The sequence below is a fragment of the Lathyrus oleraceus genome, chromosome 7, assembly GCF_024323335.1.
Source record: "Lathyrus oleraceus cultivar Zhongwan6 chromosome 7, CAAS_Psat_ZW6_1.0, whole genome shotgun sequence".
Classification (NCBI taxonomy): Eukaryota; Viridiplantae; Streptophyta; class Magnoliopsida; order Fabales; family Fabaceae; genus Lathyrus; species Lathyrus oleraceus.
Window position 1 is genome coordinate 136,368,953 of NC_066585.1, and position 27,559 is coordinate 136,396,511.

Genomic DNA, 27,559 nt, shown 5'->3' on the forward strand with positions numbered 1-27,559 from the left:
CTATATCCGTGAATCAAAACCCAAAGATTTTTTAATGTTTCTACTAGCAACTAAATTCGAAGAATAGTTTGTTAATTGTCTTGTAGGGAAAAGTCAAGAACATCATAAGCTCTTGATGTTTTTCAGATCAAAACTTAAGTTACCAGTTTTTGAAGAAATGTTCTACTCTCTGAGTCTGAAGCTTTAATTCTGGTGCTTGAAAAAGATTTCAACTAGGAATCATAACCAAATATCAGTTTCTGAGGAATTGTAAATTCTACATCAAGTTTAATGTTTATGCTAACAACTAATTCGAAGAATATTTTGTTAATTGTCTTGCAGGGAAAAGTCAAGAACATCAGAAGCTCTTGAAGTTTTTCAGATCAAAAGTTAAGTTACCAGTTTCTGAAGAAATTGTCTACTCTCTGAGTCTGAAGCTTTAACTCTGCTATTTTAAAAAGATTTCAACTAGGAATCAGAATGAAGCATCGATTTTTGAGGAATTGTAAAATCTGCATCAAGTTTTGAGGAATTGTGAATTCCATGTTAATCAGACTTGACTCAACCAGATCCTAAGGTTTATAACAAGGCTTTGAAGCTCTTTAAGAAGAATTTGTAACTAGACTCTGAAAGCTCTTTCAAAGATTCAGAGAGAATCTCAAAGAGAACCAGACTCTGAAGCTTCTTCAAAAGAGATCAACCAAGCTTCTGAAGTGAAGTTCATCAGAATGTTGATGTTAACAACCAATGCTTTGGATAAGTTCAAGCAACTTCTAAAGACAAACCAGATTCTGATGGAAGATCATTCTAGTACCTTAAAAAGGTTAATCAGGAAAGTGTTCTTTCATTCTGATTTTATCTTTTTAGGATTATACATCTCAGGGAGAGCTTTATGCCTTTGTAAGATGTATCTCTCTTTGTGATTACCCTGTACAAAATTGTTCATCAAAATACATGTTTTTGTCATCATAAAAAAATGGGAGATTGTTAGAACAAGATTTGGTTTTGCAGCTATACCTTGAGTTTTGATGATAACAATGTTGAATTTGTGTGAGAAACACTTTGGTACCCTAATGATTTGTTATTGTGTAGATTTAACAATCCGTTCTGATTTTGAGTTTATGACGTGCAACGTCATCAGTTTCTGAATATTGTGTTCCAAATTCCACTTTTGTGCTAAACATGGGAAGTTCTGAAAGATGTTCAAGTTGTTGCTGCAATGATTTTTCTGCTTTTGTGTTGATTCACTCCTGAGAAGTTTCTGAAGAGACGTTATATTGTTGTTGTAATGCTCTCTCCATTTATACTTCTGGATGTGACTCTGATCATCAAGCTTCTGAAGAATGAAAAGCTTATGAAGTTTTATTACTTAGCTGAAGATTCTGAAGATCTCAAGCTAGACGTTGAGGTTATCAAGGTTCTGACTAAAGATTCTGAAGATATTGAAGATCTCAAGCCAGACTACTGACATTGTCAAGGTTCTGACTAAAGACTCTGAAGTGTCTGAATCCAGTTGTATGTTTCTTCATTTCATGTTTCATCATCTATTCATCTGAAGCCAATGAATTTGAAGATAAGATCAATGGATATGTGATCAAATAATACATGGTACAAATCAAATATTTTCTCCACTACCTGATATCGTGGGAAAAGGATTGTACTATACATCACACATGTCACTAAAATTATGGGCGAAGGACAGTACTATGTATCACTCCTTTCACCAATCCAACAGTGGACAACCGCTCTATTGGTATTCCCATTTTGCCCTCCAACAGTCTCTTTTCATATGCTATATAAGTGAGACTTGGAGACTTGAAGAAAAAGCTGAAACAATCTCTTTTGACAAGTCTGTTTCTTTGTGAAAAGCTATCATTTTTGTACACAGTTTTTTTTGTAAGTGTTTGTTTTTCATTTGTGTAAAATCTGCTTGTGTAGAAGCATCTTGTAAACACAAAACCTTTGATTCAAACTTGTTATTTGTGATTCCTTAAGGAGACTAGGGTATAGTCGGATCCTTGAGAAGACAAAGAATGTTATTCTTTGTGATTATTGTAATCAGTTGATTATAGTGGATTAAGTCCCTGGGTATAAGAGAAAATCACATTGGCGGGTGGATTGAAGTAGTTTTGAGTTTCAAGCGAAACAAGATAAAAATGCTTGTGTTTTTATCTCTTTATTCTTAGTATTTATGTGGTGTTCTTGAGTTGATAAAAAAACCTTTGTTTTTAAAAATCCAATTCAAATCTCATTTTCTTGTGTTTTTCACACCTTTATTATTTCTACTTTATTACGGGTAAAATTGAGAAAAAAAAACTTGAATAATCATGGTCTTTCATGAATGGGCATGAGATTTTAAATTTGAATAATCACGACCCTTTGAAAAGACATAATATTTTTATAAATATGAGATTATGGTCCTCAAATATAGACATTAGACAAAATCATATAATATTGATTATATTCATCCTATTAGAAGAGGAATCAAGACATTAAGAATTTTAGGTCATTGCTCTATCAAAATTCTTGTCTTCTCATTAAAATTACAAGGATTTTAAAGGTAGATATCGCTTTCAATTTCATCTTAAATTTCCATATAAATTTATAAAGTATTTCTATTTCATCTTAAATTTGTATATGAGTTCATAAAATATTGAAAGTTGTAATATTTATAAATTTTTATATGGATCAAAACAAAACATGTTGTTAAGACAATTGTTAATTATAAGAATCTAACATGAGGCACTCAATTTTTATATAACACATTAATTAGATTATTAAATAGAAAACGGACACGGAAGAACATTCACTCCATATATATATATATATATATATATATATATATTTAAGGATCTAGATTAAGTATCTTAAAAATATATTCTTCGATCAATATTATAAATAAATTTAATATTTTTTTATTATATTTGAATGTCAATATATTTAATTTATATATGAATTAGGTACATTAATAATCAAATATATAAATAAAAAATCAAATTTGTCTGTGGTCTTGCTTTTGCTTTTGTTATTTGACGTGAACTATCTTCATTAAATAATGTCCAGATAATTATGTAAGAAAAAGATTCTTATGACAAATGGATTTTGACCTGTCATGATTTGACGAATTGTTAAAAGAAATTAAATCACGTGGAGAGTAAACGAGGCATAATCAATTAGTAGAATCCAAAGTTATCGATGACAATGAACGTGAGATGATGATGTATCAAGTATCAACCGAGGAAGAAAAGTCTAACGTAAATTGCTATTGTCCTCCTTCATATCAAAAAGAGAATGCTATTATCCTGTGTGTTCGGTTTTGGACTGCTATGAAAAAATGGCAATTAAGTCATAATGTCGACACAATGTAGTAACATATAAGCTCAGAAATTCTCGATGAACTTTTTCTGGTGGCTAGTTGCTACCGACTTCATGTGCTACGTTTTCAAAACCTACATAGAAATACTTAGTCACAAATTTGAAAAATAACTATTTGGGTGCACATAACAATAAAGTACCATTTAATCTTTTTTCTCAAAAAGTTGTCTATTTCTTTTTGGTGTGTTTTTTTTTTCTTCAAATTTTATGATTAAAGTTTAGAATTAATTTTCTAAATAAATAACTTAAACACTTTATTTCATTGAAAACAAAAATAATACTAAGGTAAACATTTCTTTCTAAAACAAAATATGATTTTTTTAATTGTATGAATTATTTACGCACAATATATTTGATTTAACATATGGTATATATAAATACGTTCATTTTGATATATAAATATAATTATTAATTTTTTGAATGAATGTATACATACTAAAATCAAATTTGAATATTACTCAAACACATTTAATAATAAACTAAAGTTAAAAATTAATTTTAATTTATTATTTAAATGTGTTTGAATAATATCTAAATGTGATCTAATAGGTGCAATTTTTTTTGAAAATTTATTATCAAAACATATCATTGTTTCTTAAAAATTATATCAAACATATTTAAATGTAAATTTATTATTAATATGTTAAAAAATAAAATTTAAAAATATTTTAATATTAATATATTATTAATATATAAAAATAAAATATAAACATATTTTACTATTAATTTATAATTAATATGTCAAAAAGATACGAGAGTATGTAACTATATAATTAATATGTAAATTATATAATCAAAAGGCATAATGGCTCATGGTAAACAATTTCGTCTAGAAATCATTGTGTGAGATATTTGATCGAACTCTAGTATGGTTGAAGGGTAGCTTTTTGGTCGATAACTCGACAAGACCTTAACATGTCGTCAAAGTCTATTCACATGCTGTAGTTGAAGTATGTTAGAATTGTTAGCATGTCGAATTGGGCCTGTTTGTTATGTCCAATTATTTAAATTAGTTTGTTCTCTAAGTTAACTTGTGTAATGAGTCTGCGTGTAAAAGCCAATTAGCTTAGTATATTAGTTTTCTTATAAATAGCATACTAGTCTCTCATTATTGCACAACGCAAATCTTAATTAGGGTGAGAGAGGTTATTTTCTATTTTGTAACACTTGTAATCTTGTTTTAAAGAGAAAGTAAATAATATCAGTTTATAACCAATTTCATTGTGTTCTTCTTGCTTCTCTCTTCTACCCTTGTGGGTTTCTTGCCGATCAAGAAACCAATTATAATTTGTAATTCCGACATCGTTTTTCATGACAAATTAGTGCGGTGAGTATGGAGAAGATGTCGTCAACAAAGTATGAGATCAAAAAATTTACCGAAGTGAACAATTTTGATTTATGGCGCTTGAAGATGAAATCCCTACTGATTCAGCTGGGTTGTTTAGAAGTATTGAAGGGAGTCACAATCATGGATGTTGCGTTAAAGGATAAAGAAAACTAGTTTGTTCCCTTGATGTTATAGAGTTTATTTCAAGGTGGAGATTTGTGAGATATTGGATCGAACTCTACTATGATCGAATGGTAGCTTCTTGGTTCGACAACTCAACATGGCCTTAGCATGTCGTCGAAGTCTATTCACATGCTATAGTCGAAGTATGTTAGTTTTCTTAAAAATAGCATACTAGTCTATCATCATTGCACAATACAAATCCTAATTAAGGTGAGAGAAGTTACTTATTATTCTGTAACACTTATAATCTTGTTTTAAAGAGAAAGTAAAGAATAAAAGTTTATAACCAACTTGTTATGTTCTTCTTGCTTCTCTCTTCTATTCTTGTGTGTTTCTTACCGATCAAGAAACCAATTATACTTTATAATTTCGACATCATTTTCACAACATATTGAAACATGAGTTTAAATTCCTCCTTTGGAAGGATATTTTGACTCTATTGATCTGCAAGAAAAGGAAGCTCAAGTAGCCTTAGGTAATCCTTTTAATATTGAGGAATTTTTTTAGAAGGAGGACCTTTCAACAACACTATCTTGGACATTTGCCATATAAAAAGCGTTAATAACACTTTTATCCTATGTCATACAAGCAAATTTTATTTTAATTTCTTTGTAATTTTTTTAAAAAAAATAATCTTATCTTTTGAAAATTCTATCCTTTTAAATCCTGTAAAAATGTGACTGAACAAAAGTGTCTATGTGGTTTGTTGATTGAGAATATATATATATATATATATATATATATATATATATATATATATATTCACATGTTGTAGTCGAATTGAGTCTATGAAATATCATTATCTCTCTTTCATTTATCTATTCACATGATGTAGTCGACTACATCATGTGAATAGATAAATGAAAGAGAGATAATGATATTTCATAGACTCAATTCGACTACAACATGTGAATATATATATATATATATATATATATATATATATATATATATATATATGTATGTATGTATGTATGTATGTATGTATGTATGTATGTATGTATGTATGTATGTATGTATGTATGTATACTGTCGTCGAAATATGCTAGGATTGTTAGGATTTAGTTGACAATTTCATACAAATTAAAAAAAATGAAAGAAATATAATGATATTTTTACTAAAGTACCTATTATCAAGTGTTGAGAATAATGAATTAGAGGATAGAATTGAAAAAGATGCATTGTAAATTGAAATTGATCATTCATTTTGGAACCCTTATTTGTTTCAAATGAATCATTCATTATGAAACGGAGGAAGTAAGATCTTTAAAAAATCATAAAAATAAATTTTTTTTGTCACGTGAGAGGTCAAACCCAGGACACGAGGGTGTCACAAAGCAATCATAAACCTATTATTTTGTCTGACTGCTTTTGCCATAACTTTAGTTCCGTAAATCTAAATGAAGTGTGGTTTGAAGTGTTGGAAAGCTAACACGTATAACTATCCTATAGTGATGTATTGATGGGATACGTGGGTACTGGAATAGGTGAAATTTGGTCATTTTACTTATTGCATAATGATTGACGGTAAAGAACGAACGGTAAATCGTGTGAATAAATGAATTAATGATGAAACGATGATAATATGAATTATTATGATCGAGTGTTATGTGGATGTTTATTCAATGTGTGAATGTATGATGTGTAGTGCAAGTATAATTATGTGAATTATTCTAAATACTTGTTGATGATTGTTGAGATGCGTAGTTCAGAGTGAGAACCACCGTAGATGCGTTTAAATGAATGATTTTTTACAGTCATATGTAGGGTCATAATCGTTGTTGTGTTGCATGATTGTTTACAGTCAGACGTGTGACTATAATCAATATTGTCCTGTTGTCGCTGCATTATTGTATGCCATGCATTAAATGTTGTTGTTGTGAAAGAGGCGAGTCACAAGTTCAGATGTGGGGACTAGTTACTTGTTCCAAGCTCAGAGACGGGACTCAAGTTTCAGATGTTGGGACCTGGTTCGTATGAAGAACCATTATTGAGTTGGTACCACATGCATATAAAGTTGAGTTGCGAGTCTAATTCAGAGAGGGACCGTGACGAGCATTGCCAGAGTTGAGGAGTCGAGCATTGCATACATATCTGCATTGAGTTTGATTTTTTTATATGAGTTAATGAGATTGAGTAGTTTATTGTGTGAGTTGATTAGAGTGTTTTATATGAGTTTATATTATCGATGATTGTTGTGTGAATACATTACCTGTTGATGATTGTTGTTGTTGTTTAGCCTACCCTTCTTGATGTTTTCCACCGCTAAGATATTTGAGCGTATTCTTATCCCTTTGCTTTTATGTTGTCCATCATGGACATCTTATAGATAATCAGGAGCAGAGTTTGGTTGATATGAATGGAAGATAGCTTCTTGGAGCTCATCTTCATTTATTTTATCGTTATCGTTTTAGCCGGTTAAATGCTTTGATATGTAACTTCAGAAACATGATGTTTTTATTATGTTTTGAATTAATGTTGAATTATGTGGTTTAAAGCCTAATACTTTATTTTCGAAATTTGATTTGAAGTTGTTATTATGCTAATTCCACGACAAGTTATTAAATGTTTTCGAATGTTTTTGGATGGTTGTTGTAGTGACACATTAAATTATCGAATAAATATTTTTATATAAGTTTCGGAATTTAGAGTGTTACAATATACGTAGCAACACATAAACCAACAATACCAGAGTGGCAGATAACATTCTTGAGCCAATCAGTGTTGGGTTGTTCCAAATTCAATATCTTCCTTCTACGGTTTATGAATTTTAAACATGGACGCTCCTGCAACAAAAAACACACCATAATTCACCACTAAAATAGTTTAAAATAGATATATGTAATGCAAAGGTAAATAAATATACCTCTCCTTCCCAGACATGCCTAGCAGCATGACCTCCATAGAGATGAAGTAAGGATGTATCAAATGGGCCTCATGGATACCTATCTACACGGGCATTAACAACATTTTCCTCATGAGCTTCAGGGGCTTCATCAACTAGGGACACGTGGCCCCGTGAAGTAGATGCCTGAGACAGACAACTAAATGAAGTAGAACTAAATGGCTGTGAACCTCGACCTTGTGAACCATCAAATGCGATATCATCGACTCATGGCCTTGTGACCTTGTCTCTGGCCATCTCACGTCGTACTAACGCATATTGAGACACACGGTCGAGACTAATTCTATCCGGGTTGTTTTCAGCCATTGCACCGGTAATAAAACCAATAATATAAATTTTTTTTAAAAAAAAATATTTATTTATTTAAAATTTTGATATTCTTCATATAATTTTTAAATTTTTTATTTTATTTATTAAAAAGTTCGAAATTTCCAGTCAAAAAATATAAGTTTCGATAAATATATTTTTTTTTGATTTGTTTCAAATTTTTTTCACAAGCAATTTTAGAATTAAGAAATTTTGAGAGGTGTCAGGTTTAAGTTGGGGTTGGCAAGTTAATTCTTGTGTAAAGAGCAACCCTCAAAATAACATTATAAACCAAAGCCCAGCCCACTTGGTTTTGAAGTCACCCATCATCGCTGTCCACCCGCTTTGCCATCCTAAACAAGTTGGATCGGACTGGATAGGAGGCGCGCCGAACTGAACCTGCCGGAAAACACAGCCGGAGCTTTTCGTATTCCGCCAGAATCAGTTACAAACTCTTCCAGGTTTTCCTCTTTTCATTTTTTACTTCTTTCGAATTTCCCTTAACCTAAGCACCGCAATAATAACCAGTGATTGAAAAAACACAGCTACACTCCGAAATGCGATTACATGCTTAAGATTTATAACATAGAACTAGTAAATTCATGTTCCTGCGGAAAACACTTTCATTTTTTGTAATTGAATCCGTAATCTTATATTTGTAACATGATTTTCTAACTATTTTCTGGTAGCTAGGTACTTAATCCATCTTGATTAATTTTTGAATGAATGGATATGAGGATTTCATCAGCAACTTGCAATTCCAACGTGTTTAAGTTCAGTGGCTTTTTTCACAAAGCACTTCCTAGAAGAATCAAATATGGAAAACAAAATTGTAGAAATTTATCCATAGGTACATCAACAACTTCTTTAACTGTTCAGTCCCCTACATTTACAGCGTTTGCTTCACCTGCCGATGTTCCTCAACGTTCCGACGAGTGGTTCGCCCTTCGTAAGGACAAACTAACAACCAGCACGTTTAGTACCGCGTTAGGGTTTTGGAAAGGTTCGCGCCGTTCTGAGCTCTGGCGAGAGAAAGTGTTTGCTTCCGAATCACAAATCATTCAAGCTTCTCAAAGAAACGCAATGGCGTGGGGAATGTTGAATGAGACGGTGGCTGTTGAGAATTATAAAAAGATAACTGGCCGCGAGGTGAGTTCGATGGGTTTTGCGGTTCATTCGAAGAAGTCTTATGATTGGCTTGGTGCCTCGCCGGACGGCGTTTTGGGTACGGGAATATTGGAAGTCAAGTGTCCTTATAATAAGGGTAAGCCTGAGACGGGTTTGCCGTGGTCGACGATGCCGTTCTATTATATGCCTCAAGTTCAAGGTCAAATGGAGATTATGGATTTTGAATGGGTTGATTTGTATTGTTGGACGCCGAATGGAAGTACTATATTTCGTGTCATCAGGGAACGTGGATATTGGGACATAATACATGGGATTCTTAGAGAGTTTTGGTGGGAAAATGTGATTCCGGCGAGGGAAGCTTTGTTGCTGGGGTGTGAAGAACAGGTGGAGTCTTATAAACCTGCATCTACTCACAAATTGACTGGTTTAGCAATTGCGAAAAGCATCAAGTTAGCTAGTGAATCGAAGCTAATATGCAGAGAAATTGCAGGTGATGTTGAATTTTATACCTGATTATTCTGGTTTACTTGTTGTAACTTGTAAGTTAGTAAGAAATTGAATTGATTCAATAGTGTAATCTGGTCCTATTCTTTGGCAGTCTTGTAATCTGCCAAAGTGAAACTATTCAAAATTCCAAAGAGCTGCAATATTGAAGTAAACTAGATTTAACCCAACATATAATTTGAGCTAAAGTAGGCACATTTAATTAGAAATGAAAGTGGGCAACATATAATTCATAGTTCTTGCATGGGGTAAGAAATTCACAAACTAAGATTTGTACCAACAAAGTGTTTAAGATTTTTGGTCCAAAAATGGAAAACCATGGTTACTGCAATAAATGAGTCACAAAATCTCAAGACTCTAAGACACCACTACTCTCATTGATAAGCTTAAAGAATTGAAGGCTTTCAATAAGTTATTCACCCAAAGAAGAACCATTAGTACTTTGGAAGGCTTTCAATAAGCCTAATTACCACAACAACAAAAAGAGAAATTCTTCCTAGATAATGGTTGTTCTAGGCAAATGACAAGGGGTGCATCCATGTTCATCGACTTCACTAAAAAAGAATGTGGATATGTTACCTATTAGAACATCAATGGGAGTATGATCTTGAGATAATATGTTGTGGAAAATCCTTTCATAAACACATATATGGTGTTTGCTTTTGAAAGGGCTTAACTACAAAATCCTAAGCATTAGCCACTTATCCATAAGGAATGCACTATAACTTTCAACACACTTGGTTAATTAATTAAGCACAATGCTCAAAATATAATAGTGTTTGAGATCATTAGGTTAGAAAATGTTTATATGCTAGACTTAGAAGGTGTCTCCTCTAATGGGACCAAATGTATCAAAGACAGAAATTAAGATTTTTGACTATGGCATGAACATTTTGGTTACATCCACTTTAACCTGCTAAATAAGTTAGTGTTCAAAAATTTAGTGATAGACATGTCCAAAATTAAATTCTAAAAGGACTAGGTATCTTTTAAACCAAACAATGTTGTTTCTACTATTTCACCTTTAGAGGTTCTCCTTTAGACCTATTTTCCCCCTCAACGATGAAGAACATATGTGGAAATTACCACGGTTGATGACTTCAATGTATTTATTTAGATTTTATTTTTATCTAGAAAAAAAGAAGGCGTCTTTAATACCTTTGTCAAATATACAAAGATTATCCAAAACGATAAGGATTTAAAATTATATTTTTGAGAAGCGGTTATGGGAGTGAGTTTGTTAACAGCTGCTTTGATTACTTTTGTGACAAAAATAAGATAAATTATGTTTTTTCTTGTTTTATAAATGCACAACAGAATAGTGTTGTAGAACATAAAAGTTACATTTTAGAAAAATTTGCTAATATTATAATTAGAAAATTGGGTCTCCCTAAATATTTATAGGAGGATGTGATTAACATTGTGTGTCGTATGATCAATATGATAATCATTAAATTAATTCTATAAAAGACACCATATGGATTATTTAAAATTTAAAAACCCCATTTATCCTATTTTCAAGTTTTCTTTTTTTTTTTTTGTTAATGTTTCATTTTGAATAATGGTGAGGATAAGTTAGACAAATTTAATATTTAGACAGATGACATGATATTTTTAGGATAATTCTCATCTGTTAAATCTGTTAAAGCATATATAGTTTTTAATAAGTGTACCCTAGTAGTCAAATATTTCATTGCAAAAGGTATTTTTCTTTATGATGTTTCAAAGTATTCCTATTCCAATGCATGATATTGTTAAATATTATCCTCCAAAAGGAGAAAGATCTGTACTACAAGATATTGAATTGTATTTTCTTGTGTCAAAGTAGGTTGTTCGACAGAAATAAGGATGTATCGAACCATCTATTGTGTTGGGTTGTGTTAGTGTGTCGAAGTGTCAAAACATGTTGCTTCACACATGGTTTCGACTTAGGCATATTTAAATAGTTTTAGCTATTTTGGGCTTTTTTAGTTTTAGGCATTGGCTTAAGGTTCAAGTTAACGCAAATCTATAAATAGAGGGAGTAACCCTTATTTTCGTAATGAAGTGAATATATTATTCATAACATTGTAATTCACAGTATTTTGCAGTTGTAAAGTGAATAAGAAGTTTTCCACAGTTTGTGGGTAAAGAGAAACTCTGCAGAATTTAATTCTTCTTCTCTTTCATCGTTCTTTACTTTCTTTCTTTCTCCATTGTTCTTTTCTTTTATTGTCATTGTGTGGGTGATAACAATCTTGTTCAACAAGTCTGATTGAAATTATTCATAGATTTTGGTGGATTTCTAACATCTGGTATCAAGAGCTCCGATTTAATCGATTGGTGGGAAGAAAGTCACCATGGCAATGAATCATCCAAACAGACATTTTCCATCAAATCTTCCGATTCTCAAGAACAACAATTATGAGAATTGGTGCAAGCAGATAAATGTTGTGTTCTGTTATCAAGATTTTTGGGATCTTGTGAAGGAAGGAGTAGCAATGCTTGCAGAAGACGCGATAAATCAAGAAAAGGCTGTACATAAAGAATTGAAGAAGAAAGATTATAAAGCTCTCTTTACAATCCATTAATGTGTTGATGCAGATAACTTTGAAAATGTTAGTAATGCATAGTCAGCGAAAGAAGCATGGGAAATTCTGGAAAAATCGTTTGGAGGCGCAGATAAGGTGAAAGATATGAGGTTACAAACTCACAAAAGAACGTATGGATTGCTTCAGATGAAAGACAATGAAAGCATAATTGATTTCTTCACCAAGGTTATAAAACAGGTGAATCAAATGAAGGTATGTGGAGAAGTGTTGACATCAAGATCTGTTGTTGGAAAGATCTTGAGGTTGTTGGCTCTAGAGTTCGACCACGTGGTAGTAGCCATAGAAGGGTCGAAAGATTTGTCAAAATTGACAAAGAAAAAGCTTCAAGGGACGCTTGAATCTCATGAACAAAGAATGGCTGAAAGAGCTGCAGGAAAGTCGAAGAGTGATATGGCTTTGCAAGCGCAATCAACAAAAGAAAGGAAAGGCAAAGGAAGCTGGAATGACAACAAAGGCAGATGAGGCTACAACAATTCGACCGATCAAAATCAGCAAGAAGGAAACTGGTTGAATCAGAGAAAACCCTGGAGCCAAGGCAACCAAAGAGGTGGTGTTGCAGGTAGAGGAAGAGGTGGTGGTCAAAACCCAGACAAGAGTCACATTCAGTGTTATAATTGTCAGAAATATGGTCATTATTCTAGTGATTGTCCAGAAAAGCAAAAGAATCAAGAAACTTATGCAAAACTGGCGAAACATGAAGAAGAAGAGACGTCGCTGATGTTTACAACAAGAGATGAAGAGAGATTCAAGGATCAGTGGTACTTGGACTCAGGATGCTCATCATACATGTATGGAAGGAAAGATTGGTTTGTCAACATAAAATCCTCAATGAAGAACATGGTAAAATTTGCAAATGACAACACTCTAGCAGCTGAAGGTGTTGGTGATCTTCTGATTATGAGGAAAGATGGAAAGAGGTCAGTAATTTCAAATGTGTTGCACATACCAGGCATGAAGAGCAATTTGCTCAGCATGGGGCAGTTAGTCGAAAAGAACTACAGAGTGTCGATCGAAGACAAGATGATGAGAGTTCTAGACTCAAATGGAAGGTTGATCTTGAAGGCTCCAATGTCTCATAATATAACCTTCAAGATTGCGCTTAATGTGATGGAGCATGAGTGCCTTGCAATAGCAGCCATCAAAGATGAATGAATATGACATTATAGACTTAGCCATCTCAATTTCAAAGACATCAGAGATTTGAAGAGAAGAAATATGGTTTCAAGATTATCAGAAATCGACATACCATACTTAGAATACCTCTTAGACGATTGTTGTAATCTTTCTAGATTATTGGATTAAGTCCATATTGAAGGCGAAATCACCTTGGCTGGGTGGACTGGAGTAGCTTTGACTTTCAAGCCAACTAGGATAAACTTCTGTGTTGTTTGTTTTTACCTTTGTGTGTGTAGCATCGCAAAAAGTTTTTATTTCTAGTGAAAACAATTCACCCCCTTTCTTGTTTTTCTCAACCTTTAATTGGTATTAGAGCTTCGGCTCTGTTATTGATTTTCGAATCAAACACTTAACAGTGTAGAGAGATCCAACATGGGAAAACATCATGGCTAACACAAACGAAAGAGATAGCTACAACACTAAACCTCCAGTTTTTGATGGAGAAAAAATTGATTACTGGAAAGACAAAATTGAAAGCTTCTTCTTAGGCTACGATGCTGATCTATAGGACATTGTTACAAATGGTTATGAACCACCCATCTTTGCCCTTAGGTTCGTTACACCAAGAAGCAGAATGCGTTATGATCATAAGCGTGATTTCAAGAATCACCACAAAGCCAAAACTATTATGTTGAATGCTATATCTTACAATGAGTACGAAAAGATCACCAATAGGGAAACAATTAAAGAAATCTTTGACTCCCTGAAGATGACTGATCGGGAAAATATCAAGTGTACTATTTTGCCGATGTAGTAATAATAGGGATGTTTTCCAAAGATCGAACTCGAGGATTGCGTAGCAATATATGTGTAAATTATTACTCAATTGAACAAAATTAATAGTTAGGGTTTTGTAAAAATAAAAATCACTGTAAGAGAAAATAAAACAGGATAAATATTTTCACAAATTATGATAATATGCCAAGGATGGGTGTGAAAATCTCCTGTAATGATCCTTGAGTGTATATCTCCTTAATAATGAAAATTGTTTCAATTACCGGATCTTAAGATTATTTCCCCCTAAGACCTCGGAGGGAAAATTTTGGTATTCAATCTAACCTCTAAGTCCTTAGGTGATTATGATGAAACCAAGTAATTTTAATTTAACAAGAATAACCCGATAACCATAGGGTATCCCTAGCCCTAGGTGATATCTACTATGGTTTCACTGTATAAAAACCTTAACAATTGCAATCCTGCTAATCGTTAACCATATATCAATCTTGATTTTTTTGATAAAGAAAGCATTACGTAAATTACACAGTGAATTTAACAACAAATAACATGTATTAAGGAAATTATAACATCAGAGTCATTACACGATCAATTCAGGGACACCCCCTGGCATTGGGGGGTTTAGCCTATCATATTATTCAAATAAGATACAAAATAAAATCAAGACATTACAAAAGGTTGGGAATTCCGTTGATCTTCAATCGCGTCCGCTCTTGAAGGATCTCCGTTCTTTGCCGCTTTTGACCGCTTCAATCTTTATCGTCTCCCCTCTCTGATCGTGAAAAAGTACTGTTCTCCATATTCAAAAATTCCCTAAATAGTTCCTGATGACAAATTTGATGTAGCAAAAGTCCAAAATGCCCTCCGGGATCAGTCGTGCCAAAATACAGCAAAAATTGGAAAATGAGGTGCCCAAGGCAACACTGGCTATGTCAGGCAACACGACAGACCGTGTTGGGCTGCTGATGAAAAAGCCTTGACACGGGCCGTGTCAGCTGACACGGGTACCCGTGTCAGCTCCCTATTTTCTTCTTCAAAGTGTCCTCTCCTGACACAACCCGTGTTGGGCAACACGGGCGGCCGTGTCAGGACTACTGTGTTGCCTAATTTCCTCTTCCGACGGGCCCGGAATGTCCGATTTGCTTGTCTATCCCTCCGGTACTCTTGCTTACACCTGAAACTAATAGAACTACCACAAAGAGACATAAAATAGAGTATAATGATGCAAACCAAATGTAATCAACAACTGGAAACAACAATGAAAAACATCTAATTTACTAAACAGAACAATAAAACAAGTAGACTAATGTGTTATCGACTTCGTGAAAAGCTGCCGAATGAGGGTCAGAAAACAAGTAGAATTGGAGACTGATCAATGACTCACGAAGGCAATAATTAAGTCAAAGAAACAAAGGCTCTGACCTTAATCCAAAAATATAAAGCCTTCAGAATGGAAGATGATGAAGCTGTTGATGTAGTATTTTCTAGATTCCAAACTTTAGTTGCAGGTCTCAAGGTTCCGAACAAAGGATACACTACAGTAGATCATGTCAAGAAGATAATCAGAAGCCTTCCAAAGAAGTGGAGACTAATGGTTACTTCCTTGAAGTTATCCAAGGATCTGAACAACATAAGCCTTGAAGAACTTATTAGCTCCCTCAGGAGTCACGAGATAGAGCTAGAGGAAGATGAACCTCAGAAGAAAAACAAATCAGTATCTCTAAAGTCTAGATCAGAAAAAAGGAATCCAAAAAGGAACAAAGCCTTTCAAGTTGAAGAAGAGGATGACGAGGACTCTGAGAAGGAAGATTCTGATGATGAAGAAGAGTTATCTCTTCTATCCAGAAGAATCAAACAACTCTGGAGAAAAATAAATAATAACTTCAGAAGACCCAGACAGAAGGGAGATTGTCCAGAGTCAACCTCCAGAGACAGATCCAACAAAGAAGTGACTTGCTATGAATGAAAAGAACCTGGACACTACAGAAATGAATGTCCAAAGCTCAAGAAAAACAACTCCAAAAAGGAAGGTTTCAAGAAAATCTCCTTCAAAGCAAAAAATAAGGGACTCATGGCAACATGGGATGACTCTGAATTTGAAGCCTCATAATCTGATTCTGAAGAGGAGCAAGCAAACGTTGCACTCATGGCAACCACTTCTGAAAGTTCATCTAAAAAGGAATCTGACTCTGAAGAGGTATTCTCTGATTTTTCTCGTTTTGATCTGGAAGCTTGTTTATCATAATCTCTAAGTTCTTATTAGAAGTTTCGACAGAAATTCAAGATCCTAAAAAGGGTTCATGAAGAAACTGTTGAAGAGTGTGATAAGCTTGAGAAAGAAGTTTCTGAACTTAAATAAAACAAATTTATTCTTGAAAAGGAAAATGAATTCTCAACCAAAAAATGTTTAAAACTTAAAGAAACTCTTTCTAAAGCTCCACCCACTTCTGACACCATCATATATAAATATGAAAAGGCTTTTCAGAAATTCCTGAATAATGGACTTGAAAGAAGCAAAATGGCTTCTAAAATTTATGGCGTTAGTCACAATAAGAAAAGAGGAATTGGATATGACTCTGATGAAGAGGATTTAAAACCTTATGCAGAAAACAAACTGAAATCTCATTTTTCTTATCATTACACACATGCACAAACACAAAAATTCAATAATGCTAGAAAACCCAAAGTTGTCAGAAACTTTGGGAGAACTAATCATAAAGGACCCAAAAGATTATGGGTACTAAAATATAAAATAATATATGTTGCAGATATTTTATGCAGCAGAGTTAAAACACCAATCATGGTACTTGGACTCTGGATGCTCGCGACACATGACATGAAGAAAGCATATGCTCCAAAGCTTGGAACTCAAAGGCGCTGGTTTTGTAGGCTATGAAGGAGATCAGAAAGGAAGAATCAAAGGATATGGAACAGTTGGTTCTGACGAAAAGACCAAAGAATCTGAAGAAGCAGAAAAGGAAACGTCAGAAGCACCTGAAGTCTCAATCACTCAGAAAAGATCAAGAAATAGACTGAATATTTTTGAAGAACTGATTCTGGGAAACAAGGATTAACCTGTCAGAACAATATCAACATTCAAAGCTTCTGAAGAAACACTTCTGGGACTAGTATCTCTAATAGAGCCAACATCTTGTGAAGAAGCTCTTTAAGATAAAGAATGGATTCTGGCAATGAAAGAAGAACTTGATCAATTTGCAAAGAACGATGTCTGGGATCTTGTACCAAGACCCAAGGGAACCAATGTGATTGGAACCAAATGGGTATACAAAAACAAACTCAATGAAAAGGGTGAAGTGGTCAGAAACAAAGCACGGTCGATAGCACAAGGTTATAGTCAAAAGGAAGGTATTGACTACAATGAAACCTTTGCTCCAGTCGCCAAGTTAGAATCTATTCGTCTACTTGTATCTTTGCTGTAAACTATTCTATTAAATTATATCAGATGGATGTCAAAAATGCGTTTCTGAAATGATATATTTCTGAAGAGGTGTTTGTTCACCAGCCTTCTGGTTTTGAAAACTCAAAATATCCACATCATGTTTTTAAACTGAAAAAATCTCTTTATGGTCTGAAACAAACTCCCAGAGCTTGGTATGAAAGACTGAAAAATGATTTTATTAGAGGCAAGGTGGACTCTACTCTCTTCTGTAAAAACATCAGAAACGACCTTATGATCTGTTAGATATATGTTGATGACATAATGTTTGGTTTTGCTAACCCCTCTGTCTGTCAAGAATTTTCTGAGCTAATGCAGACTGAATTTGAAATGAGTCTCATGCAAGAACTAAAGTTCTTTCTGGGGATTCAAATCAATCAAATATCAGATGCTACTTATGTATATAAAAGAAAATACATAAAAGACATTCTGAAGAAGTTTGAAATGTCAGAAAGCAAACCAACAAAGACTCTTATGCCCCCTACTTGCATTCTAGAGAAAGAAGAGGTAAGTCAAAAGGTTTGTCAGAAACTCTATCGTGGTATGATATGATTTCTTCTCTATCTGACTACTATGCATCCATATATATTATTCAGCGTGTGTCTCTGTGCCAGATTCAGTCAGATCCAAGGGAATCTCACTTAACTGTTGTTAAGAGAATCCTAAGGTATCTGAAAGGAACACCTAACCTGGGCCTGATGTACAAGAAAACATAAGAGTATATGCTTTCTGGGTATTGTGATGCAGATTACGCTGGAGACAGATTGGAACACAAAAGCACATGTGGGGACTGTCAGTTTCTGGAAGGAAACCTCATTTCATGGGCTAGCAAAAGACAATCAACCATTGCACTCTCAACTGCAGAAGCAGAATACATTTCAACTTCACCATGCAGCACTCTGATGCTCTGGATAAAGAATCAGCTTGAGGACTTTCAGATATATGAGAGTAACATCCTTATCTTTTGTAACAATACTGCTGCCATATGTTTAAGTAAGAATCCTATTTTGCATTCCAGAGCGAACTACATAGAAATTAAACATCATTTCATCAGAGACTATGTTCAGAAAGGGATAATAGTTTTAAAATTCATAGATACAGACCATCAATGGGATGATATCTTCACAAAACCCTTAGCCGAAGATAGATTTCTTTTCATTCTGAAACATTTAAATATGGCAGATTGCCCAAAATAAAACTGAACTTATGTCTCTCCTCTCCAATGTAAAATAGGCTCTGACTTAGTCATCGATGGGTTATCAAGTTTTGGTTCTGATACTTCTATAAGTTAGATGTTATCTGGATTAGAAACCTTCTGAATCAAAAACCTTTTGGTATTATTGATGTCAGAAACATCAACACGTGGTCTCTCAAACGCGTGGCTTGGATCTTCTAGACAACTGTCTAGCTCAGAACTCAAGAGCCAAACTATTGAGATCTCCTCGAGCAGTGTGCATATTCTTGAGATTAGACAACCATCATTAGCTGCATTTAATACTCCCCAAGCGTGTCAACTCAGATTTCTGGAATAATTATTATTGTTGTCCCTTATTATTATATACGTTGTCATTTTGCATGTTATTTGGTTAGGTATATAAATTTATCACATTTCACACTTTCATACTTTTCACTCACAACCCACGCAAACCCTCTTACGCTCAATTTTCTCTACAACTTTATCTATCTTCATCCTCATCAACAATCTTAATCTTTTACAACTTCAAATGGATAATCAACAATAACAAGTTTATGAATGTTGTCAACAAATAAATGTTGTTGAACAACGTGTTGAAGGTCCCCAACAGGCTGCTACTCAAACTGCTACAACTTCAATAACCACTTACAAAGAACCCCACGTTCTTGACCGTCCCCCTCATTTAAATCTTGCCACACCATTTGAGAAGTTGGAAGTATTATGTGAACTGCTGGTGGATTTCGACAACTTCAAGAGAAATAATGTTGATCTCACTGAAAAATTAGAGAAACAAGGCTGGGGAAACTACTTCAAGAGGCTTTATGATCCTGTATACACATTCCTTGTGAAGGAATTCAGGAGATTTGCAGACTGTGACGACCACTGCATTGTCTCTTACGTCCTAAGGGTAAAAATGGTTATCATAGAGAAGTCCACCGCGAAGCTTATGGACATGGAAAAGGCAGGGGCCAGAACTATCTACAACATCAACCCTAGGGCAAAATATATGTCCCAGGAAATAATCCCCATAATATTCAATCAGAACCCATAAAGGAAAACCAACTGGTTTGACACTTCCTTCAAAATCCAACTTGCTTGGCATCTTTTAAAGCCCAGTTTGAGTGGTACTTTTTTGTGGTTGTTGATTCTTTTTCTTTAGGATTGATAAACATTTTTCCAACCTTTAGGGTTGATGATCCTTGTTTCCAATCTTCGGGTTGATGGTTCTTTTTCCAACCTTCGCGATTGTTGATTTTTCCGACCTTTAGGGTTGATGATTCTTTGTTTCCGACCTTTAGGGTCGATGATCCTTTGCTTCCAACTTTCGTGGTTGTTTTCCAACCATTAGGGTTGATGATTCTTTTCTCGACCTTCGTGGTTGGTGAACATTTTTCAACCTACATGGTTGATGACCTTTTTCCCAACCTTCAGGGTTGATATTCTTTTTCAAAACCTCTGCGGTTGATTTTGTTTCCAGTTCTTGAATTGATGATTCATTTTTTGAAACCCCTTGTTTGCAAGGGTATTCTAGAACTTTCATGTTTAAGCTTATGAGCTCCCCGTTCTTATATCAGAGGATAACATACATGGCTCTCTGTGTCATAAAATGATAAAACATACAATACATCATGCATATCATAACCCTCATTTTCCATTAATATCCCCACATTACATCAAAATTCCCAACAGATGAACTTGTAAAAGTCAAACTTCCATCCCTATATCCCATATGACCGTTCTCAACGAGCAAATTTTCGGATACTTCGGTATTTAATCCACTCATACCTTGAATATCCGAAAAAGATCTTGTAATTCGACCATTCAGGTTTAAGTAGATTAAATAGGGGCAACTGTTGTACCCTAAAATTTGCCCTCCCATTTTCACTTTTCATCTAACCTATGACTTGAGATTCATTTGCATTCATGTGCGTCATGCATTCATTCTCGCATACATCATAGATTCAAAGCTTATGAGTAACACGATTTGGTCTTGCTTAACATTGTGGGATTGCATCTTGACCTTTCATGCATGCCTAAACCCTAGTTGACTTGGCTCTTGTCCTTGGTGGCCATTTGATTCTTAAAACCCTAAATGTGGGTATCATGGGTGATTCATCTATGGATCTTGATTTGAGTTTAAAACCCTAATCAGGAAAGGTATGATCCTAAGGTGCCTTGTGGCTTGACTTATTACCTAGTGCTTATTGGAAACCCTAATTCATAGGGGGTGATATGTTTGACTATCATATCATGCATCATCCATCATCTACACGCCTACATGATTGATATTTCATCTGATTCAAACATTTCCTAGGCCATTGACTTAGGTTTGTTGGTAGTTGCAAATGCATAGGTCCATATGTCTTGATTCATTTCATTCATGTGGTACAAATGGTCAAGGGCGACTGATTCATTGAGATGTTGATTCTATTGATTCATACATTGTGGCTTAAACCTTAGGCTTATTTCATGTGGATCGTGCCTTAATTGCATTATATATGAAAACCCTGATTCAGGTCTCATAGTTGACTTTGGTCAAATGTTGACTTTTTGGTCAACTATTTGACCAAAGTCAACCATCCATTTTATAGGCCCATTTAATTCAAATTATACCTTGAAGTTTGTTAACCATTGACCTTCCCATGCAATTGTTACATCAAAATGCGATTAACTTTCGATTTAATTCCATTTCAAATTATTCTTCATAACAATTTTCAAATCATTTAATTAACAACTTTTAACTATTCATTAAACCATTCAAATGAATTTCATAATTTCCATAATTTTTAATCATTCATTAACAAATTTTAAGTCACAATCTTCAACCATTCAAATGCATTCAAAGTCCATGTTTTTTTTCATTAAAACTTTCTATAACAATTTCAAATTCCATCAAAACATTTCCATTTGATTTCCAAAAAGAAACTTCCTAAATTGACATTTAAGGCAATTTTAATTAACCTTCTTAAATCCTTTCGATTAATATTTCAAATTCATTATAATTTGAGTCCATTACAACTTAAGACCATTTGGTTAAACCAATTAATATTCAAAGTCAATCCCAAGATAATTAAATCTTAATTCCGTAAAATCCACAATTCAATCCAAGTATTCATTACATGACATTCAACATGACTCATTACATAACTTGACTAATGTAACAAATATGAGTCCTAATCCACTAATTCAAAAATATTTGACAAGTTGTAAATGCTAATTATTTAGCTGACATTGGCAACCAATTTTCAAAGACAATCAACCAAGGCCTTGCAAAACAGGGTACATCAATACACATCAATACATTCATGATAGTATACTGGTAATCATGCAAAAATACAACAGTCTGACGGATCCGGAAGATGAAACCTGATGAAACTCTGTGCTTGACCAAAGGAACGACTCATTCATAGGTACATTCTACAAAAGAACTTCTAGAGGGTCATGTAGTTGGACATAATTTGTTTTGGCATACTACTGTTCTCGGGATTATAACGGCTACTAATCGGGCGGCTATTGCATATGGGCTCCTTGTATCAAATCATGAGTGAGCAAAACCTTTTACCGAAGAAATTCCATCTCTCAGAAGCCTATGAAATTCCATCTTCACTCTCAGTCTCATCTTCATCGTCTTCACACGCTCCATTCACCGAAGAAATATAAAAAATCACATAACACAGATAAAAGAAAATCGTAGAGCAAATACTCTTCACTTTCGATATTTCTTTGTAGCTCTCAGAACCTCACGCTAATTTATCGGTTCATCGCACAACTCACACAACGATTCGGCACGGGATCAGTGAAGAACAAAACAATCATACCCCAATTTTTAATCCTAAGATCTGATATCTCATTTGCATCTTTTGCATACAAACAAGGTCACATCTTGGGCGTTCCCTTAATCATCTTTGGGTTTGCTTCTTGTAGGGATCACCAAGCACCTCTTTGTTTTACCTTTGTGTTTATATGATTAATTGCTTATCTAACCACTGATCAAAATACTAAAAATATATCTTTTTTCCCTTGAATTTATTGTGCAAGGTAGGACTTCTCAATAAAAAACATCCCAAAGTTTGTTGGCTTACTTCTCAAGAAAAGTCAAAGGTTCGAGTGTTTATTTTCATGCCTTCTTTAATAAGTAACTTCGATCTTTATGCAATTTAATCAAGAGGAAATCAAGGACACCTTATCTTGAGTTCATACGATCACCCATGTTCTTTGGAATGCAAGGAAAGTCCAAATACACAAGCTTGTTCTAAGTGGTTTGACCTAAAAGATAATATTTTGAAGTTAAAGTTCCAAGGATCACAACTCCTTCAATTCTCAACATTTTTGAATTCCTCTTTTTGAATATGATTGTTCTCACAGTCGTCTACAACTTCTCTTTACATGACAAGAGCCAATTATGCTTGGAGGATCATCAAAAGTTTGGAGACATTATAGGCCATTTGTGGACTTAGTGAAATTTGACCTATTTTCAAGTGACTTTTTTCCAACTTTCAAAGATCACAACTTCTTCAATTTTCAACATATAGAGCTAATTATTTTTTCACAATGCCATTAGTGATACCCTCTACAAGTTTTCTTCAAGGACCAAGCTCAAATTATGCTTGGAAGACCATAGAATTCATTGGGACATTATAGGTCATCTTCAGCCACAAAGCATTCAAATTTTTCTAAGTTATGGAACCAGTATTTTATGCCAACTCCAACACACCATAACTTTGTGCTGAAGCATCCAAATGTATCATTTCTTGTCTCATTGTAATCTTGGCTATGAAGTTAACACATTGCAAAAAGAATGAGATCAAAAGTCCTCTTAAATAGGATGCCCCATTGAGTTGAACATGGTAACTTGAAACTAAAGAAATCACCATTGCCCGAAATTTGATCATGACTAAACTCAATTACAAGCCAAATTAGCAAGTGTTTTGGTCCTAAACATGTTTAATAAAACCTCTAGAAGTTAATTGACACTTAAAATGCATCGTTTGACTGAGTTTTGAGGAGTTTCAAGTCACATTTTTCACACACTTGGATAAAATTTATTTTGCACGAATTCAACATCATTCCACACGTATTTGGATCCAATTGCATTGCCTATAAATAGAGTAAGTTTTTGCCTTCATTTGAAAGCTTTGGAGAACCAAGAAACCCCTGCTGCAACTTGAATTTTTTTCCAGAAAATTCAACTATCGTGTTTTGAGTTTCAGCTTGTTTTAATCCATTTTCTTGATTCTATTAGTTCCATCGGCATACTCTGAAACTTTTGCAACAATTCCCAAGCTCTGAGACCTTTTGAAGTGTTCTAACCAGATCGAGCTTCATCAACTTCTGATCATCATCTGGACAAGGTGGTTTTGAGCATCATTTAAACTCAAACAAGTTACCACAATGTAGTCCTTCACTCTCTGATGCTTTCTCCTAACTTATCTGGTGTTGATTGATCGTGTTCATTATTTAATTTTACTTTTCGTGTTTTGTTTGTTTCTAAAACTTCTTTGAAATTCCCTTTGCTCAGTTCACATAAATGAATTTGAGGCATAAGGTTGAATTCAGGATGAGAAGAGGATCACAATGGTGGTTGTCTCGTGTCTTGAAGTTATCAAACAATGAAACTCCGGTAAGAGCTCACTGGAGAAGATGACCGGAGTATTTCTCAGGTGGTCTGAGTTTGGACCAGACACGTTGGCATTTTGAAATATTTTAATTGGTTAAATTCAAACTTGATCATGTGTTCTGATTGCAGCGTGTTCCATCGTTTTTCTCATTATTTGGAGTTGGATCTGCCACGTCAATTAATGAGGTGTGATCCAATGCTCATGGTTTTTTCTGATTTTAATTATTTTTCTTTTATTATTTTAAATTGCTTTTTTTTTTAAAAATCGTAGTAATTTCATTTTTTATCCAAAAAATCCCAAAATAATTTCTAAAATTCTCTTTTATTTTTCTTCATCTGATTTTTATTTTTCCACATTTTATTTCATTGATTTTTTTTAATGAATTTTCTCTTTTCTCCTTTGTTTTAATTGGTTTAAAAATACTTTTCTGCATTTCAAAATTCTGAAAATTTTATTATATGTTTCTCATTTTATTTCTAACCTTCCATAATTTTCTTGGCTATTTATTTGGTGTTTTGAAAGACTTTGTGGATTTTCCACTTTTATTCTATTTTAAAAATCATTTAAAAATACCTTTAATGCATTTTTATTTTATTTTATTATATTTTTAATTTGTTTGACCTTGTGGACTTCTGTTGGCCTTGGATCTTGATGATTTTGACTTCAAGTCTCATTAAACTCAATGGATCTTGGGTGTTGATGGGGTGAAAATCCTAATCCACCAAAATTGATGATTGATTTTGATGATGACTTAATCAAATTTGTGATTCAATTTGGGTGTGACCTTTATTATCCCCTTTCTTCTTCATCCCTTTTTTCCCTTTGATCAATTGAATGGTTTGTGTCCATCTTGTTCATGATGTGTGGATTGGTACTTGATGAACTTTCATCATTTCAAATCTACCTTCTAAGTGATCACGAATTATTTAAGGTACTTTGGATTGATGCATAAGTTTGTCCTAAGTATGGATTGAAGTAATGAAACATCCTCCTAGCCTTTGTGCTTGATCATCCCCTTTAATTTTCTTTTCTTGTGTTGCATAGCTTTAGGAGGACGTTTTAGATATCATTTCTCTAGCATGTATTAACACAAACATTATTATTGACTAGCCTCAGATAGTTGTGACTTCTACATAAGTCCAATTACGATTTCTTAACATAGCGTTAAATTTGTCCCAAAGGCAATGGAATTTTTATAAGTGAGATTGTAAGTCTCCTATTCCTCATGGTATTGTGTGGAAATGTTGCTCCTTTTCCATTTGTGAGAGCTAGTGGCATACTTGTTGATTTTATCCAAGTTGGAGCCCTTCTCATAAATTATGTATATGTTCATATTTTCATGCTTGTGAGTGGATGTTGAGTGTTCTCCAAAAAGTGACCAAAACATCTCTTCTTCTTTCACTAACATTTACTAACAATCTTATTATATTAACTTTATTTTAGTGTCATTTACTTTATGCCTTTATTTTATGTCATTTACTTTATGCTTTATGTTTAGCATTTCATACCATATTACTCATGATTATGTCATTTTTTTTCTTTGCCTATTTTGACCATTCTTTATGTCATTGCTAAGAAAACCTAAAAAGGAAACTTGTCTCTCTTAATTCATGGACTTGTGATTACTATCCTTGGCATCTTTGTGGAATTATGGACTTAGAATTAGGATCTTGACCTTTGCTTTAGGACTTGTGACTTGAGACTGTGGAATCCATCTGATACCTTTGACTTGGGATTTCCTGTTGAAGACTTGGATTAGTTACTTTGGTTTCATCTGATACATGGATTACTATTTGCTTATTTTGCTTGCTTGAGGCTTAATCCAAATGAGAGAAATTCTTGCTTGACTTATGTCATAAATCTTGCTATCTCTTAGTTAGATCTTTCTTCTCTAGCTTTTACTTTTATGCTCTAGCATAGCCTCTTCTTCTCCTTCCCCTTCTTTAATTTTCAAAATCTTCTCTCTTTTTCAAAACCTTCTTGTTTTAACTTGAATCCCTTTGTGAACTTTTCCTTTTTAACTTTTTCTCAAGGAATTAGACATGAGTCATTTCCATAGTTGAGTTATAATTCTCCTATTTCTATAGTATTGATGATAATTCTTTTCCATCTGTGGGAGCTAGTGGCATACTTGTTGATCCTATCCAAGTTGGATCCCTTCTCATGATGATGCAAAGTTCTCATACTTGTAGGTGATTAGTTAAGTATTCTCCTTAAAATGACAAAATGTCTTTTCCATAAAAATGAATCAAAACAAACTCCTTTTGTTATTTTCACCATGAACTATGAGGTTTTGATCCTCCATTGCACCTTGTTGGTACGTAGGTATGAGACTTTAAAAGTTTTGGAAAACACCAAGTTATAATGAAAATGCTTATTTTCCCATCCCTCTAATCTTTTAACAAATAACGCTCTTTTGTAAGATAAAATGTACATATTTTCAAAGAGGTTCCCATGGAGTACCATGGATGTTTAGGGTGCTAACACATTCCCTTTGCATAACTAACCCTCGGACCCTTGTTCTCTTTTTACTAGTTTTGTTTTAAAATTCTTTGGGTTTTTTTCGTACTTTTTCCCTTTTCCTTTGGAAACAATAAAAGCGTGGTGGCGACTCTTGCTTTGCGAGTTAAGTTAATTAATAGCTTAATCTCAAAAAAAAATTACCGCTACAAAAGCATTTGGCAGAAAGTTGGAGAAGAAGAAGGAAGGATCGAAACTGAGGAGGATAAGAGTTGTTACCTGTTCATAACTCCATTTCGGTGAGGTTCCTCTGCCTCTTGCTAATACTATCAGATCAAGATTCTTGAACGCGACACGCACATCAATGATCCTTACAAGTACGATTGATGTTGATTCGAGTCGATGCGAAGAAGACGAATCCGACTTTGGCGACTGGAGAATTTGATGATTTTGTTTTTCTCCGTGGTTTTTGCGCTTGAGTGTTCGTCAGAGGGAGTGGAGGAAACTTGTGAAAACGGCCAAGGGATTGTACATGGTTATTGGGTTGGAGTTTTAAGCGTATACACATGGATCGGTGTACTAATTGGTTGCTCATGCTTGGGTCTGAGGCCCAAGCTTGC

The 27,559-nt window shown here is 33.9% G+C and overlaps 1 protein-coding gene across 11 annotated transcripts in view; it reads left to right on the forward strand.

The window, feature by feature from the left end:
* Positions 1–8,376: 8,376 nt before the first annotated feature.
* The window catches only part of LOC127104476 (uncharacterized), a 33,956-nt gene continuing 14,773 nt past the window's right edge, over positions 8,377–27,559 (forward strand). For 8 of the 11 annotated variants that reach the window (XM_051041652.1, XM_051041657.1, XM_051041653.1 and 5 more), the window contains exons 1-2: positions 8,377–8,536; positions 8,769–9,693. In XM_051041652.1, the coding sequence (XP_050897609.1) occupies positions 8,802–9,693 (892 nt within the window). In that variant the 5' untranslated portion in view covers positions 8,377–8,536; positions 8,769–8,801. Of the gene's footprint in view, positions 8,537–8,764; positions 9,863–11,535; positions 11,863–27,559 lie in introns of those variants that run through there. The other 3 variants (XM_051041660.1, XM_051041661.1, XM_051041655.1) reach the window with 3 other exon arrangements.